Source organism: Benincasa hispida, chromosome 11 (assembly GCF_009727055.1).
Source record: "Benincasa hispida cultivar B227 chromosome 11, ASM972705v1, whole genome shotgun sequence".
Classification (NCBI taxonomy): Eukaryota; Viridiplantae; Streptophyta; class Magnoliopsida; order Cucurbitales; family Cucurbitaceae; genus Benincasa; species Benincasa hispida.
The window spans coordinates 72,901,215-72,918,451 of NC_052359.1; the positions used below are offsets into that span (position 1 = coordinate 72,901,215).

At 34.5% G+C, this 17,237-nt stretch overlaps 1 protein-coding gene across 3 annotated transcripts in view; it reads left to right on the forward strand.

The window, feature by feature from the left end:
• LOC120091708 (insulin-degrading enzyme-like 1, peroxisomal) overlaps window positions 1–17,237 on the forward strand; it is a 34,100-nt gene that overhangs the window by 4,431 nt on the left and 12,432 nt on the right. For 2 of the 3 annotated variants that reach the window (XM_039049819.1, XM_039049820.1), the window contains exons 5-15: window positions 1,292–1,383; window positions 1,460–1,533; window positions 6,254–6,297; window positions 7,353–7,404; window positions 7,785–7,907; window positions 8,037–8,149; window positions 8,371–8,533; window positions 11,823–11,915; window positions 11,988–12,073; window positions 12,525–12,611; window positions 14,363–14,466. In XM_039049819.1, coding sequence (XP_038905747.1) covers window positions 1,292–1,383; window positions 1,460–1,533; window positions 6,254–6,297; window positions 7,353–7,404; window positions 7,785–7,907; window positions 8,037–8,149; window positions 8,371–8,533; window positions 11,823–11,915; window positions 11,988–12,073; window positions 12,525–12,611; window positions 14,363–14,466 — 1,031 coding nt within the window. Of the gene's footprint in view, window positions 1–1,291; window positions 1,384–1,459; window positions 1,534–5,379; window positions 5,402–6,253; window positions 6,298–7,352; window positions 7,405–7,784; window positions 7,908–8,036; window positions 8,150–8,370; window positions 8,534–11,822; window positions 11,916–11,987; window positions 12,074–12,524; window positions 12,612–14,362; window positions 14,467–17,237 lie in introns of those variants that run through there. The other variant, XM_039049821.1, reaches the window with a different exon arrangement.

The following is a 17,237-nucleotide window of genomic DNA, read 5'->3' on the forward strand; positions in this document are numbered from 1 at the left end:
AAAACTCCTACCTGATAGCTTAAATTGTTACTTTCAAGAAAGTAACTGTTTAGTTTTTAAACTTTCGTTTTTACTTTGTATCAATTTATCAATGTATTTTCATTTTTGCAAGAGTTTATTCTTTTGAGCTTTGCAAGTAATAATTTAGTCCTTAAACTTTCAAATATAACAATTTAGTCCTAGTACTTTAGTTTGTATAAGAATTTGTACTGATTTAATGTCTATTGTGAAAAAGTTTATCAAAATTAAAATTTGATTTTCATTGTGTAATGGCTTAATTTTTGTAATCTGATATGTGATCATTTTACCATCTACATACGTAAGAAATCATATGAAATCTCAACCAACATTTTTCACGATAAGAACTATATCGTCACAAATTTTAAAGTACATGAATTATATATAATTGTTACATACGGAAGTTCAGAGACTAAATTGTAACAAAATTGAGAGTACCTGGACAAAATTGTTACAAACTAAAGTTTAGGGGACTAAGTTGTTACCTTCGTAAAAGTTCAAGGAAAAAAGTGTTTTTTAACCTTAATTATATATTTTTTTTGTCATGGTCTGGTTGATCATCTTCTGGTGTCTCGGTTTTTTCTGTTTTCTGGAGGATTAAGATTCCTAGGAAAGTGAGGTTCTTATCTGGCAAGTTCTTCACGGTCATGCTAATATGATAGATTGGCTGGCGAGGAAGTTACCTTCGCTAGTTGGGCTGTTCTATTGTATTCTTTGTCGAAAGGTGGAGGAAGATCGGATCATATCCTTTGACAGTGTGAGGATACTAGTTTTGTTTGGGAGTTGTTTTTCTAGACATTTGGCTTCTTTGTGGCTCGTCAGAGGGTTTCGAGGAGCATGATCGAGGAGTTCCTCCTCAATCTGCCGCGTGGAGAGAATGGTCAATTTTTGGCTTGTTGGAGTGTATGCGACCTTATGAACTTTGTGGGGGGAGTGGAATAATATAACTTTGAGAGGGAGGGAAAGAGATCCTAGTGATATTTGGTCTCTTGTTTGCTATCATGTTTCTTTGTGGGTTTTGATTTCGAAGACCTTTTGTAACTATTCTATAGGCATTCTATTGTATAGTTGGAGTCCCTTCTTATAAAGAGGTGCTCCTTTTTGTGGGCTTGGTTTTTTGTATGTCCGTGCTTGTATTCTTTCATTTTTTCTCAATGAAAGTAGTTGTTTCTATATTAAAAAAAGCCTTAATTTTTTTTGTCTAATTACTCTTCTTGTTCTTCATGTGTATGCTTTGATGAATATTTTTTATTTTTTTTCCATTGCCATATAGCACGGAGGTAGCATGAATGCCTTCACGGCATCTGAGCAGACAAATTATTATTTTGAGGTCAATGCTGATTGTTTTGAGGAGGCTTTGGACAGGTATATGCTATTTCACTTCTTATTGTTGCCTGCATACAATGTTGTCTGATTATGATTTACCTTTTTATTCCTCCAGATTTGCTCAATTTTTCATCAAACCTTTAATGTCTCCTGATGCTACAATGAGAGAAATCAAAGCGGTTGATTCTGGTAGTATATGTTTACGTCATATTTTAATTTGGTGGCTTTTTTCTCATTTGGGAGGTTGTTTCCTTGAACATTCAGTATTTTTTTAATCTATCAATGAAAAGTTGTTTATTTATTTATGAGAAACATTCTATCATAATTTCATTGATAGTTGAAATTACAAAAGGGCAATAAAACCCGTGAGAGATTACATAATGTTGTTCCACTATGTTATAAGAGAAGTACGATTGTAATCACAAAAAAAGGAAGTGAATTTGCACCAAGATAGAGATGTATACAATAGGATATCTAAAAATCGAGTGAATTCCGTTTCTCTATCTTCAAAATTCTGATGATTCCATTCGTTCCAAATGAGCCAAAAGAAGGCTGTGATGATGAGGGTCCACATGATTGGTTTTTCATTTTTGGATGGATGCTCGATAAGGAAACGTCGGTACAATTGCTACCTACCTCTAATCAAGTCTGCAGTTTTCAAGAAGGAAGCCCATCAAGTCCAAAGATTAAAAAAAAGCTTGCAGACGCCTTAGAAGTTGAAGAGCCTCCAGTCAGTCTTGGCCTTTACATTTTCCTCCTCCCCTGATTTCGAACCTTGAGAGCCTCCAACCTGGAATGGAAGTTGAAAATCATGCGGTTCAGGATGACATCCTTGAGGAAATGAGTCCAAAAACTTCTCCAATCCCTCCGTTGAATGACAGAAATCAGAAGAATAAATCTTTAGTCGAAGCATTGTTTAACCACTTGTCCAAGCCAGATTTCTTGGAGGATAATTGCACTTGGGCTTTAATACCTCAAGGCATAAAACCCCTAAGAAAACATCGTTCTTCACTTGTTACCGTTCACACCAACTTTACAATCCCTGGTTCAAATATTTCTTTTGTTCAAAGAACCTTCACTCAGGATTACAAGAAGCTTATCAATCAGGATTCAGATGATGAATCAAATGTCAGTCTGAGTAGTGAAGATTCTGATTAAGAAGAAGCATTAGCTGAAGAGGAATTCACACTTGGCAATTGGGGGAAGCCTATAGTGCACTTTTCTTACAAAATCAACAACCCATTTTGCTATCAATCGGTTTGTTGGAAGCAGCTGATTTCTTCATTGGTTTTGGAATTTCATCAATCATATTTAGCTGGCTCTTCATTATTTCAAGTTCAATCTTTGTGAGACGTTGCGGTGGAAGCTTTTCTTCTATTTGTTTTGGGCTTGTTCGAGTTAAAATCATCCAGAATATGTGTTCATCTTAAGAACTATATTAAATTGGATTTTTTTAAAAATTTTTCTTCTGAGTTTTAGTAATTTGGTTCTAGACTTGTATTAGCGAGTTTGAAATTTTCAATTTGTTTCCTCTCATGTACTTTGAGCATTAGACTCTTTCATTATATCAAGTCTTATTTCTGTTTCAAAAGAAAAAAAAAAGAATGGATGCTCAATAAGAAGCATATTCAATAGGATGAGAGGGTCATTTGGGAAGACCTCATTATAGTTGAAGCATGATAATATTCTCTGCCAAAACGATTGAGCATAGTCACAGAAAACAAGGATGTGCATAATGGATTCTCCACATTGGTGGCAAAGGACGCACCAACTCAGGGCATACACAATCCATGGGGCCTTTTTGATAAGTACGTCCACCATGTTAAATACTACCATGGTTAACCTCCCATAGAAAGAACCAAAACTTTTTTGGTATGTGATCCTTCCAGATGTTCTTATATAGGTGAGTATTCTGTATGATTCCACTTGAGGCAAGAAGTTGGTGAGCGACTTTGTGGTAAATAGACCAGATTTATCCAATTTCCATTTCCATTCGTCATCCACCGAGTGGTCATTAGGGGGCACAAGTAATGTAGAGAGAGCAGACCATTCTAGAACCTCTTCTTCTTTAAGATTTCTCCACAAACCAAGGTCCCATGGTTCATATTCCGAATTTCAGCATTGAGCAATGGTGGCCTCCTTTTGGTTGGAGAGATCAAATAATCTAGGATAAGCAACTTTGAGGGATGAAGCACGAAAAGTTGTTTATTGTTCAAAAAATATTTTAATTTAGCTAATTTGATATTTGGGTTTTTACTTTTAAACAACGAAAAGTTCCAGCTGCTATCTACACGATTTGTGTTTCCAAGGAATGAGATTTTTATTTGATTAGTCCACAGTTTCAAGTCAAGTTCGCACATTTTCTGATAATCTTTTTCATTTGGCAATAAGTGGATTCTTTTGCTGCTTCCTATTTGGTCATTGATCAAAGATTTTTATTCTGGAAAGTCCTCTGTTGTAGCATTTTTCCATTGAAGTAGAGGAGATCTCGGTCTTCCATTGTTGTGCTTCTTCTTCATCCTCTCAACATTTTGGCAATCCAACAGTCCTTTCGATTTTCTTTTGTGGTTAATGCTATTGGTTCAATTTCTGTTCAAATTTGGTTAAGCTTGGTTTGTTTGTTGGCCTCTTCTTGGTGTACTTTTCCAATCCCCTTACTGGGTATGGTTTTCGCTTTTATGCTTCCATTGTAATTTTTATTTTCTTTTTTTCGCTCCATTGGGGAGTTTGAATCTTTTGAGTATTAGGCTCTTTTCATTTTATCAATGAAATGTTTCGTTTTTTTGTTTAATTAAGAAAAAAGAAAAGAAAAAGAAAATTAAAGTTCCAGCTCAAACTTTACTGGTGCTTTTTCTTTGTTTGTTTTTTTAATTTAAAAAATTAATTAATTTTTTTTTTATATTTAATTTTATCAATACTTTTCTTCCTCATTTTTGAGCTTCATTTGAAAAAGGTCCAACAAGTAGAAATCAATATTAATTGGGAAGGAGATAACATTACAAGATTCACCCAAAGGCTTGAGCCGAAAACTGAAGTTATTTAGAAGCGACCGATGAAGAGATCAAAAGATGAGTGCAAGTCTCTTATAAGTATCAGAATTCCTCTCTTTGTATTTGCTTAGTATAATAACTGTTTTGATATCTGTGTGTGTCTAGGCTCTAGTTTGTTACCCTCCTCGACTATCCTGAGACAATCTCTTGGCTCTATTATTTTTGGTGGCCAAGATAATTTGTAGGATTTTAAACACTAGGTAGGTGGCCACCAGGATTTAAACTCATTCCCTCAAAATCTTTTTCTATTTACAATGGCCTTTACTACCCACTATGCCAACCCATGATGGTTATATAATTTTATACATAAAGAGGCCTAATCGATGGTGAATGTCATAAATGGTAGACACACTTTGTCTTGGTTGGATCCTTGGCACAATGGGGTAATTTTGAAGGATAGATTCTCTAAATGATTTGCAATTGCCTCTAATTTAGAAGCTATAGTTTCTTTTGTTGGATGATTCATTAAGCTCGTGGACCTTTGTTTGAAGGTCTTTAAAAGGAGATGAAACTTTTGAGTTTAAAGAAATTTTATGAGTTTAGCCTCGATATATCATACTTATAGGGACGATACTCAAAGTTGATCTCTTGATTCTTCAGGTTTGTTTTGGGTGAAATCGATGACAAGTCATTTGGATTAGTCATCTTCATTGGACAAAAAATTACATGAAGCAATTTGGAAATTGCAGAGTCCGAAGAAAGTTAATATCCTAACATGGATCATTCTTAATGGGAGTCTTAATTCTTACGAGATTTTGCAGAAAAAGTTTCCTTCGCAATATCTTATGCCTTCAGTTTGCTCTTTGTATTGGGCAAATGGAGATTATCTCAACCATATTTTCTTTGATTGTTCTTACTCTTGATGATGTTGGTTAAATTATTCTCCATCTTATTCAGTGGGTTTTCATGAATAAATTGTGATAAATGTTGATCTACCGTTTCCAGAAGAACAGTGGCAAAGTTCAAAGGAGGGATGAGAGGATAGAGGACACTGCGTTATATCTTAGGTTTCTATCTCTCTCTTTACGTAGTCACACAACAATTTAGGAATTAGCCCTTTTGGATTATGAAAATTTGGGTAGGAAATGAAATATTTCTCTCTAAAATGGAAATGGAACATTTCATTCTCATAATGATAAGATATTAATGCTCAGAGATAAAAAAAAAACAAAACAACATATGATCACAAAACATCATATCAAAATCAGAAAAATGTAAAACTTCAAAATGAATGGGGCACAATAAAAACGTTTGGGCCATGGTATGTATCTTGATTTGAAATCCCTTCAAAATTCTTGGAGAGAGAACACCATGAAGAAGCCTTTAAGCAAAGCCGAATTGAATCAAACACAAAAATTTTCTGGAAGAGTATTGATTTCTTTCCAACTAAGCTCAGAAAGAATGGTCTCAACAACATTCACTCACAGTAAACAAGCTTGTGAATTCTACCTAATATCACAAAAAAGGTGGAGCACATATACCTTCAAAGACTATGAGAATACCCAATTGAGGTTGAAGTGATCAAACATTAAAAACCAGACTACCGAGAATATAAATATTCAAAGAAGGTGCGGTTGAGAGATTCCTGTGCTTTGTAACAAAGAGAGCAAACTTCGGCAAAACTCAACGTGAGGATTCTTGGTTGGAAATGAAAAATTTGGGAGGTTTCCTTCGCTTCAGTTATTTTATTTGAACTTCATGGCACATCTAAAAAAGAGTGTGTGTGTGCATGCGTTTGCGTGCTTGCGTGTGTGCGTGTGCATGTGTGTGGGAACTCAGTGCCAATCAGATAAAAGAAAAATATTAGGGATCAGAAATGTACTTCCGTCTTTCTCAATGAAAGCCTCATTTACTTGCAGAGAATCAAAAGAATTTGTTGTCTGATGGGTGGAGAATGCACCAGGTAATTACTTCTCCAAGATTTCTTATTTGGAAGTGCAATAAATGAAAAATATATACTTTTATTATTATTATTATTAAATTAGATAACAACTTTTCAAGGTTCAAGAAATTTTTATGGCCAAGGCAAAAATGAGACTTTCTATTGACAAGGGCCCTGTCTTAAAAATAAAACTAACAAACTTAGAACAAAACTCAAAACTAGGACTGAGGACTGAACTTGAAGAATTATTTTCTTGAAAAAAAAAATGGAGGCCACATTTTGCTTTGTACTGCCAAGTTTGTGTAAAAATCAGATGTGCAATTTGAGTCACCAACAAATTTGCTAGCTGAAATCAAACTGAAGTTCAACTTAGAAATATAAAGCACATTAGAGAAAAAAGTCATTTGTCAATTCTATTGACTTATTCCTGTAGCCTTAGAGGGAGATCCTTATTAGCTTTAAAATAGTGTTTAGAAGGTTGGATAAGGAGTCTAGTGATGTTTGGGCCCTTATTAGGTTTCATGTTTTTTTTGGGGCTTCAACTTTAAAATTTTTCTACAACTATTCTATAGGAACTATTTTTCTTGATTGGTCTCCTTTTATTTAGTCGGGTCCATTTCTTTTTATGGACTTGGTTTTATGTATGCCCTAGTGCTTATATTCTTTCATTTTTTCTCTTAATGAAAGTGATTTGTTTCATTAAAAAAAAAATAAAAAATCCTAGGTTGAGATTTGAATTGGTGGAATAAGGTAATGTTGTGAGTTGAGTTTAGGGTTGGGATTCGTTACCATATAGTTTTTTGGAAGAAAATTCAATGTATTCAGTGAAACTCCAAGAAGATATAATACAAAGGAAAGTGCAGAAAAGGAAAATAGCTAAAACGAGTAAAGAAAATAGCTAATAAATGTAAGATACAATGGGATAGTATCTAATATAAATAAAGATAACATATCTCAAAAATGAAATAGATCTTTTAAGTACAGCGCTTTTTCTTGAGTAAGAAGTTTGGACTTACTTATATTTAAAGAAATTTCTATCAATCACCCTTCTGACTGAAAGTTGTCACTTTATGCAGCTTCAGAGACATATAAGTTCTGAAAGTCATCCATTTCATAAATTCAGCACAGGTTATAACATTATATGCATTGAATAAGAGTTGGCATTTGATTGATTTGATATGTCTACAAGTTTTATTGTATATCTGAATATGTAAATTATCTGTATGTGGATGAAGAAAGATCAAATTTATTTACTTGGGACATTGACTTGTTATCTACTTCCTTTTTAAATTGTTCAAATTTAGATTTGCCCCTTTTAATTTACATAAAAGATAGTTGTATTTCAACTGTGACTACTCTTCTGGAAGATAATACTGCTTGAAGTAGTTTAACTACTTCAAAATTCCAGTAGTTCATGCATTTACCTCTCGGTTTCATATTGTGCTTTGATGGTGGTGTGTAGAAGGGCACTAGTTTCCTTATTGTCCCACATCTTTTTACTTATACAGGGAACTGGGACACTTTGGAGGTTCAACCAAAAGCTAAAGGGCTGGATACAAGGCATGAACTTCTAAAATTTTATAAAAATAATTATTCATCCAATGTCATGCATCTGGTTGTATATTCAAAAGGTTAGTACACATTCAGCCCATTATATATTGGGTTTTTGGGCTGTGTAAAATGAATCAAGAGCAACTTAAATTTCTTACTATTCCAAAAATCTTGATAAAGTACAAATCCTTTATTTTTACCTTATTCAGAAAAGCTTGATAAAGTACAAATCCTTGTGGAAAACATATTTCAAGATATTCCAAATCATAACTGCAATCGCGCTAATTTTCCTGGTCAGCCATGCACGTCAGAACATCTCCAGGTATATGTATTGCATCACCCCTATGATATGCTGACAAAGGATTGTGCATGCTCAGTTGGATTTATGGACTTGATTGTTTAATTTTAAATTGATTGCTTCTGGAAGCCTATTATATGAATTTTGAAGTGGCTGCTCTCTCATAAATGAAAGTTTCTGCTGTTACTTGATAAAAAATGTGACTACTACTGTTTTAGACCTTATTTTCTTTTTCAACATTTCAGGTTCTTGTTAGAGCCATCCCAATTAAACAAGGTCATAAACTGAGAATTGTTTGGCCAATAACTCCTGAGATTCATCATTACAAGGAAGGGCCATGCCGGTATCTAAGTCATCTTATTGGCCATGAAGGAGAAGGATCCTTGTATTACGTTCTTAAAACATTAGGTGCGTTCTTGTACATATTAACATAAAAGTTTCAGACCTTCAAGAGTGAGATTTGCACTTCTACTTTCATATATTGACTTGTTTGTTTGACTATATTAGACAACATCATGTTGGAGTGAATGTCTTTGGTTTATCTCAATATTCCATGTTGGACTTTAATTTATTTGGGTTGCCAAAATTGGGATTCCTTTTGTGATTTTCTTTTTCCTTTTTGATTGCCCACTTGCTTTTGGTGGGGCCTCTTCTGGCGATTCTTTCATTTATATTAATCAAAGTGGTTCTCTTATTAAAAAAAATTATGTTTTTCTATCAGTGTACTACTTGTGATGTTTTTGGTAACATTCTTTTTTTTTTTTTTTTAAAAAAAGAAAAACTTTTTCATATAGGGTTTGACAATTCTTTTGTTGTGCTATTTTGAGAAGCATTTTTTAAATATAAGACCTTAAACTGTTTTGATTTTTCCTTCTTCACTCCATTTGGGAGTATGCATCCTTTGTTCTTTTTCAATTTTATTTAAACTGTTTTGTACTTTTTCCTTAAACTCTTCTCTCATTTTAGCTTATCATATCTTGTTTTCAATTGGAAATCTTTATTGTAATAATCTTTTGGTGGGTTTTTCCTATTTCATTCACCAATGAAATGTTTCTTATAAAAAAATAAAAAATTATATCATCGAGAAGTTGTTTCTTGTTTGAAAAATATAAAACATTAAGGCCCCGTTTGAAAAATATAAAATTATATCTTTGGTTTTTGTTTTTGAAAATTAAGTCTAGAGAAACTACTTTTATCTCCAAATTTCTTCCTTTGTTATCTACTTTTTATCGGTGGTTTAAAAACCCAAGCCAAATTTTGAAAACTAAAAAAAATAGCTTTTAAAAACTTGTTTTTGTTTTTGGAATTTAGCTAATAATTCAACCATTTTACTTAAGAAAGATGCAAATCATTGTAAGAAATGAGGAGGAAATAGGCTTAATTTTAAAAAACCAAAAACAAAAAATGAAATGGTTATCAAACAGGACCTAAATTTTTCAATACTTTCTTTTTTATATTCATGAGTGTCTGGGCCAGCTTACGCGCACCTCGACTAATCTCATGGGACACCTTGTCTGACCCTACGACATTTGGATGTCAAAGAAACTCGTACGTGGGTAATGCTAGGTAGGTGACCACCATGAATTGAACCTATGACCTCTTAGCTCTTTAACCAGGGGATGTTCTCTTATTTACTACTAGACCAACCCATGATAGTTTTAAACTTTTCAATACTCGATGAAAAGTTTTGTTTCGTATTAAAAGGACATTATATTTGGTAGTTTTTCCCTTCTTTTTTTGGTTAAAAAGTTGGAGAACTTTTCATCAAAGGTATGAAAAGTACAAAAGAGAATGTAAATAGGTATTACAAAAAGGATTTCCAACTGGTCAGTAAAGCTGAAATTGAACCCATGTACTGAAATTTAGGTTTTTACAGTTTTTTGGTTTGGTTGTGTTTAATTATATTGAAAACCAAAAATTTGGATCAAACCAAATTCTCTCTTTATATATATATTAATGCATGGATTTGCATCACAATTGGCATTCAAAATTCAATTATGTATGTCTGTGCTGGTTAATTCATGGCGATTGTTCTTTTTTCTCTTTCTTTTTTTATTTTATTTTTATTTTTATTTTTATTTTTATTTTTATAAATATATATTTTTTCAATTTCTTGTTTTTGTTTTTGTTTTTTTTTTGTTCCCTCCAAGGACGATTGAGTTCTTTCTTAGGATGATGATGGACTAGTATTCAGCCTTCAAGGGCTACGTTCCGTTCAATTTTTAGTATTTTAAATGCCAAAAAAACGAAGTCTAGATTATGTGGAATCTTTCAGATGGTAATTGGGACTTAAGGCTGAGAGGAGGTTTGTTTGAGAGGGAAATGGGGAGTGGGCAAATCTTTTTGTTTTGTTGTAGGATAAAAAACCGGCCCAAAACATTGATGCTTTAATGTGGAGGCTTGAAGCCGATGGTTCCTATTTGGTTAAATCTGCCTTTTCTTTGTTAGAGACTTTTGGTGAAGGAGCTTTGTAATGCTACTAAGGGGGTCAAGTTCTTTCCATGGTTTGTAGCCCATGGTGGTATCAAATACTTTTGATAAAATGCAAAGGAGATTCTCCCACCTTGAGATATCCCCAAACATGTGTGTTTTGTTCATATAGAATCAAGAGAGTTTATCTCATCTCTCTCCTCCATTGTAAGTTTCAGTTGTAAAGTTAGGGATTCTTTTTAGAGTAATGAAGAATGGTGGGGGCGGGGGTTGCATAGCAAAACGGTTGGGGGATGAAGAATTGAAGGTGTTGTGGTCAAATATGATCAAGGCTATTTTGTGGCTGATTTGGATTGGAAGGAAAGAAGCGATAGAACTTTTAATGATAAATTGAAATCTTTTGTTTAATCAGGCTTCCAAGGCCCTATAAAATAAGCCATGGAGCCTACCTTGCCCTAAAAGAATAAAATTTCTAGCTTGGGAGGTATCACACTCTTGCCTTAACACAATGGTAGACTTCAAAAGCATTGCCCTTGGATGAACCTCTCCCCTTCTTGGTGTTGACTTTACCAAAAGGACAGTGAATCACTTAACCATCTGCTTTTCAAATGTAATTTTACTTTTGAGATTTGATACGAGCTGTTTTCTGCCTTTCATTGGGTCAGGGCCCCTCAAATGACTCCCAAGAATGGCTTAAGATGCTGTTTATTGACCACCCTTCAAAGGAGTAAAAGAACAACTGTGGGCTAGCATTATCCATGCAGTTTTGTGGAAGATTTGGAATGGAAGAAATGCCGGAGTATCCGAAAACACAACGAAAGCTCAAGGATTTTTTAGATTCGGTTATTTTTCGATGCAGTTTTTTGGTGTAAAATTTAGCGGCCTAGCTATAGTGTTTCTTTCCTTGTTACAAATTGGAACACCTTTTGTATTCCCTATGAATGGGCCTCTTTTGTACATCTTTGGATATCTCATCCAAAGAATGAAACTGTTTCTTGTAAGGAAAAAAAAAAAGATCTTTTGGATATTTCTGTGACCTCACATAGTTCATGGCCTCTAATTGGAGTAGCCAGCACAAGTCTTTTTGTGATTATTCCACTTTCTTCATCAACTTAGATTAGAAGGGACCTGGTCCTTGGCCCATTAGGTTGTCTTTTTTCCCTTTTTTGAACAGAAAGTTTCTTGTTTTTTATGAACAAAATTTTTTTTAGCCTTTACTTAATTTTTGAAAACTGATTTGATTTATACTTTGGGAAAAATAATACAGGTTGGGCAACAGGGCTCTCAGCCGGTGATTCTGATTCCACTGTGAATTTTTCCTTTTTCAAAGTAGTAATAGATCTCACTGATGTTGGTCAAGGTTCTTTCTCCCACTCTCTCTTTCTAGTTACTGTCCTTACTATAATCTGAAATTGTTCTCTTGATGTTGTAGAACACATGCAGGATATTATTGGGCTTCTCTTTAAATACATTAGCCTTTTGAAGCAATCAGGTGTATGCCAATGGATATTTGATGAGGTATGTGCGTGCATTACTATAACTTTTTTAGCATGCTATCAGCTAATTAGAGTAATTTTGAGCCGAATAGATTTTTGTTCTTGTTTGTGTGTTGTTTGTTTTGTGCTTTTCTATTTTCTTTTTTTTTTTTGGGGGGGGGGGGGAGGTGAATTTATCAAACATCTTATGCCATGAAAGAAAATATCGAGGAAATTTTGCATCCACATTTTGTTAGTTTATTTCTTTTATATTATTAAGCATATAGCTTGGCTGACAATGAGTTATTCAGTTCCTTGAAACAAAAGAATATTAGCATTTTATTGTAGTTAATAAAAATAATGTGTGACATGGCCATCTTTTAATAAAAATTTTCTCCTTTTTTCTTCTTATTTACTGTCCACATTTGTTATGAAGTTATTGTTGTGCTTTTGGTTCACAAAGTTTCTGAAACAACTCTTCTACCTTTATCAAGCTTTCAGCTATTTGTGAGACGAAGTTCCACTATCAAGATAAAATTCGTCCGATTGACTATGTAGTCAATCTTTCATTAAATATGCAGGTATTTGTAATTTGTCCGAATAGTCATTGGTTCATAATATTTTATTTCTTGTTATTCATAGTTTTTTCCTTCTTTTTTCTTTTTTCTTTATTGTTTTCTCTCCTATAAATCATATTTAACATTTTTCTTAGAAGTCATGGGAGAACAGCATGTTAATTTTTTTTTTTGTTTAGCCTAAGTTTGAAAATTTGAAATTGGCTGGATATTGTTCTAGATTTGCGTTGTGCATAATTGTATGGGGGTCTTTGTAGTTATTTGACGAAGAGATACCATTTTCATTCTTTTGTTTGCTCAGTGTGACTTGTCCATTCTTAAGTGTTAAATTTTTTATGAACTAGTTGGGGTAGTTAGCAACAACAAAATTTAATTGGTAAAAGTTTTAAATTGCTTGTAAAAATGTAGAAAGTTCTCTTTTCATTTTTCTCCTTTCTTTTGCATTGCTTAATAAACAAAATACACTTTTGATCCTTGAAATTTGGGATTAATGTTTTTTTTTAAACGGAAATAAAACTTTTCATTGATATAATGAAAATAGGCTAATATGCTCAAAGTACGAGGATCAAGAGGTGCACCTGAACATCTCAACTAGGTTGACACCTTTTAACACCCATATCATCTCCAAGTAGAGTATTCAAACAACAAATTACAAAGTATCCAAGTACAACGAACAACATGAAAAATGATAAAACAACCAGTAGACTCCACAAAATACTCCGAACTAAAACCAAACAGCACCTAAACCCATACATCACATGATAAAAAGTAAATAAACAAAAGTTAACAGTCTTGCTTAAGAAATGAGCTCCAGTTTAAGCTTATGTCTTGCACTGAGTAGTCTTCAAAGTATTTGGATAGCGAACACCATGAGGAAGCGTTAAGCCTTGCTGTCTTGAAATGATCCTGCCAATGAGTTACTTTATCATGGAAACTCTTTGATTTCTCTCGAATCACAAATGCATTAACAATGCTCTGACTGCATTGTTCCAAAGCAATTTGGAACTGGACTTCAGCAGAGGACCCACCAGAATCTACAAAATATTATCTCGAAAGGAGCTGCCAAATACCCAACTTGTGCCAAAAATCTTTAATAAGCTCTGCCAACATTTGACAGCATAGGAACAATGCTACTGGGTTTCGCTTGCTGTCATACAGAGAGGGCAAATTGTCGGAGACAAACAATGGGATGGGAGTTTCCTTTGTAATACCTCCGAGCAATTCAAAGATCCAAAAGTCAGTATCCAAATCGTTATGTTAACACGACGCGGGCTCTTGGTCTTCCAAATTGCCTTTTCCAAGCCTCTTTCTAGTGGGGATGAAGTTTTGAGGTGATTGACTAATGATTTGATCAAGAAAGATCCCCCGGATTCTATTGACCAAAAGCGTTTGTCGGGGCTGCCCGGCACCTTTTTCCTTGATATCAACGTTTGGGGTCGATGCTCAAATACCATGTTTTTAAAACATAAAAATGTTGGATATCTCGTTTATTATGTTCTTACCAATTGAAGTAGCAAACATAGACGTAGACATGGGGTACTAGCATGACATGACATGACATGAACATGGTCAAATTCCATATCTTTAAAAAAGCAGAACATTGGATATCGGGTATATTTTATTCTTACCAATTGAAGTAGCTATTCAACTTAATCGTGCTGATTTCATCAAGGAAAAAGCATTTGTTTCTTTTATTAAAATAGAAAACCGAGTGTTTGATGAGAAAATCTAAATGCTTGCTTTGGAATCTGTCGCAGTTATATCCTCCAGAGGATTGGCTAGTTGGTTCGTCTTTGCCTTCAAAATTCAATCCAAACTTGATAGGAAGGGTTCTGGATCAGCTTTCTATAGATAATGTCCGGTAAGTTACTGGTCAGTTGGATTCTCTCTCTCTCTCATGGATAAGAGACAATTTCAGTGATGGAATGAAGTATCCAACTAACATATCCAGTTGGATTCTCATAAGCATTATAGCTTTTAAATGGAAGGTTTGTACTTTGTACAGAATAATTAGACGCAACAGGCAGTTGACAAGATTTAATCTTTTCTGCATATTTTTTGTAATTGTTTACAATAAGACATATCGCTTCTCTCTCCTTATTTCATTTATTTTAGTGTGAAATGCAGTTGTTTTTGTTTGTTGTTGCTATAGTATTATTAAAATTACATGAAAGAAAACAGATATTAAATGTATGACATACTAAAGTATGAACTGTTTATTTCCTCTCTGATTTGGGAAGCTTAATGAAATTTTATTTGTCAAAGACTCAAAAGTTTATTTTGAAATTTGTCATATAATAATTGTGACCTTTTTCTCTGTCATATTTTTCCCTATTTGTTTTCTTATTGAAAAACCAGCTCTCCAAGAACGAAAAGGACCTAACTAGAGAAAAGCTTAGTTTGAGATATTGCTGGGAAACCTTTTTATTTATTTATTTCTTTTTATTTTTAAGGAAATAACAAAATTTTTATTGGTATAATGAAAAGAGTCAAATGCTCAGATTACAAGGAGACATAATAAAGCAAACTATAAGACGAGATAAAGGGATCAGCAGGCGCACCCGACCATCTCAACTAGGTTGACACCACCCTAGCACCCTCATCATATCCCAAAAAAAGATGAAGATATCAGTGTTTAGCATAAAAGAAAAATAATACAACTCGATAAGCTCTTTAAAAACCAAGAAATGAAATAGCATCTAATTTAGGGAAGTAAAAGCTCTCCAATTGAAACAAATGTCTTGCACTGAGAAGCTTGAGAATGGCTTGGAAAGTGAACATCAGGTGGATGCATCAAGTCTGGCAGCTTCCAAACGATTTAACCACAATAAAGATTTTTCATGAAAAACTCTTTGGTTCCTTTTGAAATTCCAGCAAGCAAAGCCTTCACCCTATTTATCCATAATAAATAGGCTTGCTTTTTCAACTTAGGGCCACCCAAGATTTGAACAACATTATCTTTGAAGGAAGCATAGAACACCCATTACAAGTTGAAGATGTCGAGGAGCTTCTGCCAGCATGCCCTAGAAAAGCTGCAATAAAAAAGAAAGTGTTGGAGATCTTCACCTGCAAAAAGACAAAGTGCACATATTGAGGGGGATAAATAGTGTGTAGGCATTTTCTTTTGAAGAACTAAGAGCAGTTTAGCATTCCAAAAATCATAATCCAAATAAGAATTTTGATTCTTTTTGGACTGTTGGACTTCCATAGGCTTTTGTAAATAGAGCGAACGAGGGCCTTTGAAGTGGCTAGGCACTTTGACAAGGATTTGACCGATAAACTTCCTGAAGAGTCTAGAACCCGAATTCGGGTATCATCATGAGCCTCCAACTTCTTTCCATTTAAGCACTGAAGGAGTTGAGAAAATTCCAAAATTTCTGGTTCTTTTGACGATCTTCGAAAGGTAATATTCCATGATTGAGTTTCCATGTCAGTGATAAAAAACAGACCCTTTGGGGAGAAGAGTAAGCCTAAATAATTGGGGAAAATGAAGACTTAGACTTGAGTTATCAAACCAAGAGACTTGCCAAAAGGTTCTTTTACCATTACCCTACTTAAATTGGGCAAATGCTTCCACTTGCAGCCATGCTTAAGAAATGCTGATCCACGGGCTACAGAGACTTACACCAAACTTTCCAGACGTGTGCCAGCCAAATTGGTCTTTTCCATGAATACTTCGAAACCACTCTACACCATACGGAATCAGACTCGTAGAAAAATCTCCAACCCCATTTAGCCAACAGTGCTAAATTTTGGTCCCTTAAGACACCAAAACCGAGGCTACCATCTCTTAAGGATTTAGAAACCATTTCCCATTTAACCAGGTGGTTGACTTTACTCCCTTTGTGACCTTCCCAGAAGAAATTCTTCCTGATTCTTTCTACGGTTGAGATAATTTTTTAAGGCATTAAGAATAATGACATATAGTAAGTGGGAAGGTTTTTCTAAAACAGCTTTACACAATGTTAATCTACCTCCACGAGATAGATTAAATCGCTTCCATCGATCTAACTTCTTTTGAATTTTGTCAACAACAAGCTGCCAAAGCTAACTTTCTTTTGATATCCACCCAAGGGGAGGCTGAGGTAGAGAAAAGGGAGCGACTCAGCATCCCTAGCATCCCCTGTGATCCTAATAATATAGGTCATCACTTATAACGCCCAAGGTCCATGATCTGGACTAGGATTCGAAATTCAAAATTGGCACCTAATGGGCCCAACATTCTCTTGCATCCACTTGCGACCTCAACGTCATTTTTACTTGTCCAACCACCACTAGCCCATCTTGGTGTCCAGAATGAGTTTGTCTTTGTGGCACATTAGGAAAGAGTAGCATTCACCACAATTTGCTGCCATAATGGAGAGCATGTGTTGGTCCATACTATAGTTGCCAACTAGATGACCTAGTTGAACCAAGGTCTACAAAACTTGTCAGAGGAGGCAAAATACTTGTGGGATTTTACGAAGTACAACTCCTACACTTTCAATGGGTTATAGGCGAATCCCACAAGCAGGGATTTGGTTGTTATCAATAGAGTCGTTATTTTGTTATATGATGTACCCGGGAGGACCAAAAGTAGCAGTGTGTCGTACTCGTGCTGATTGGCCACTCCCAAATATGGTGGGAGTTGGA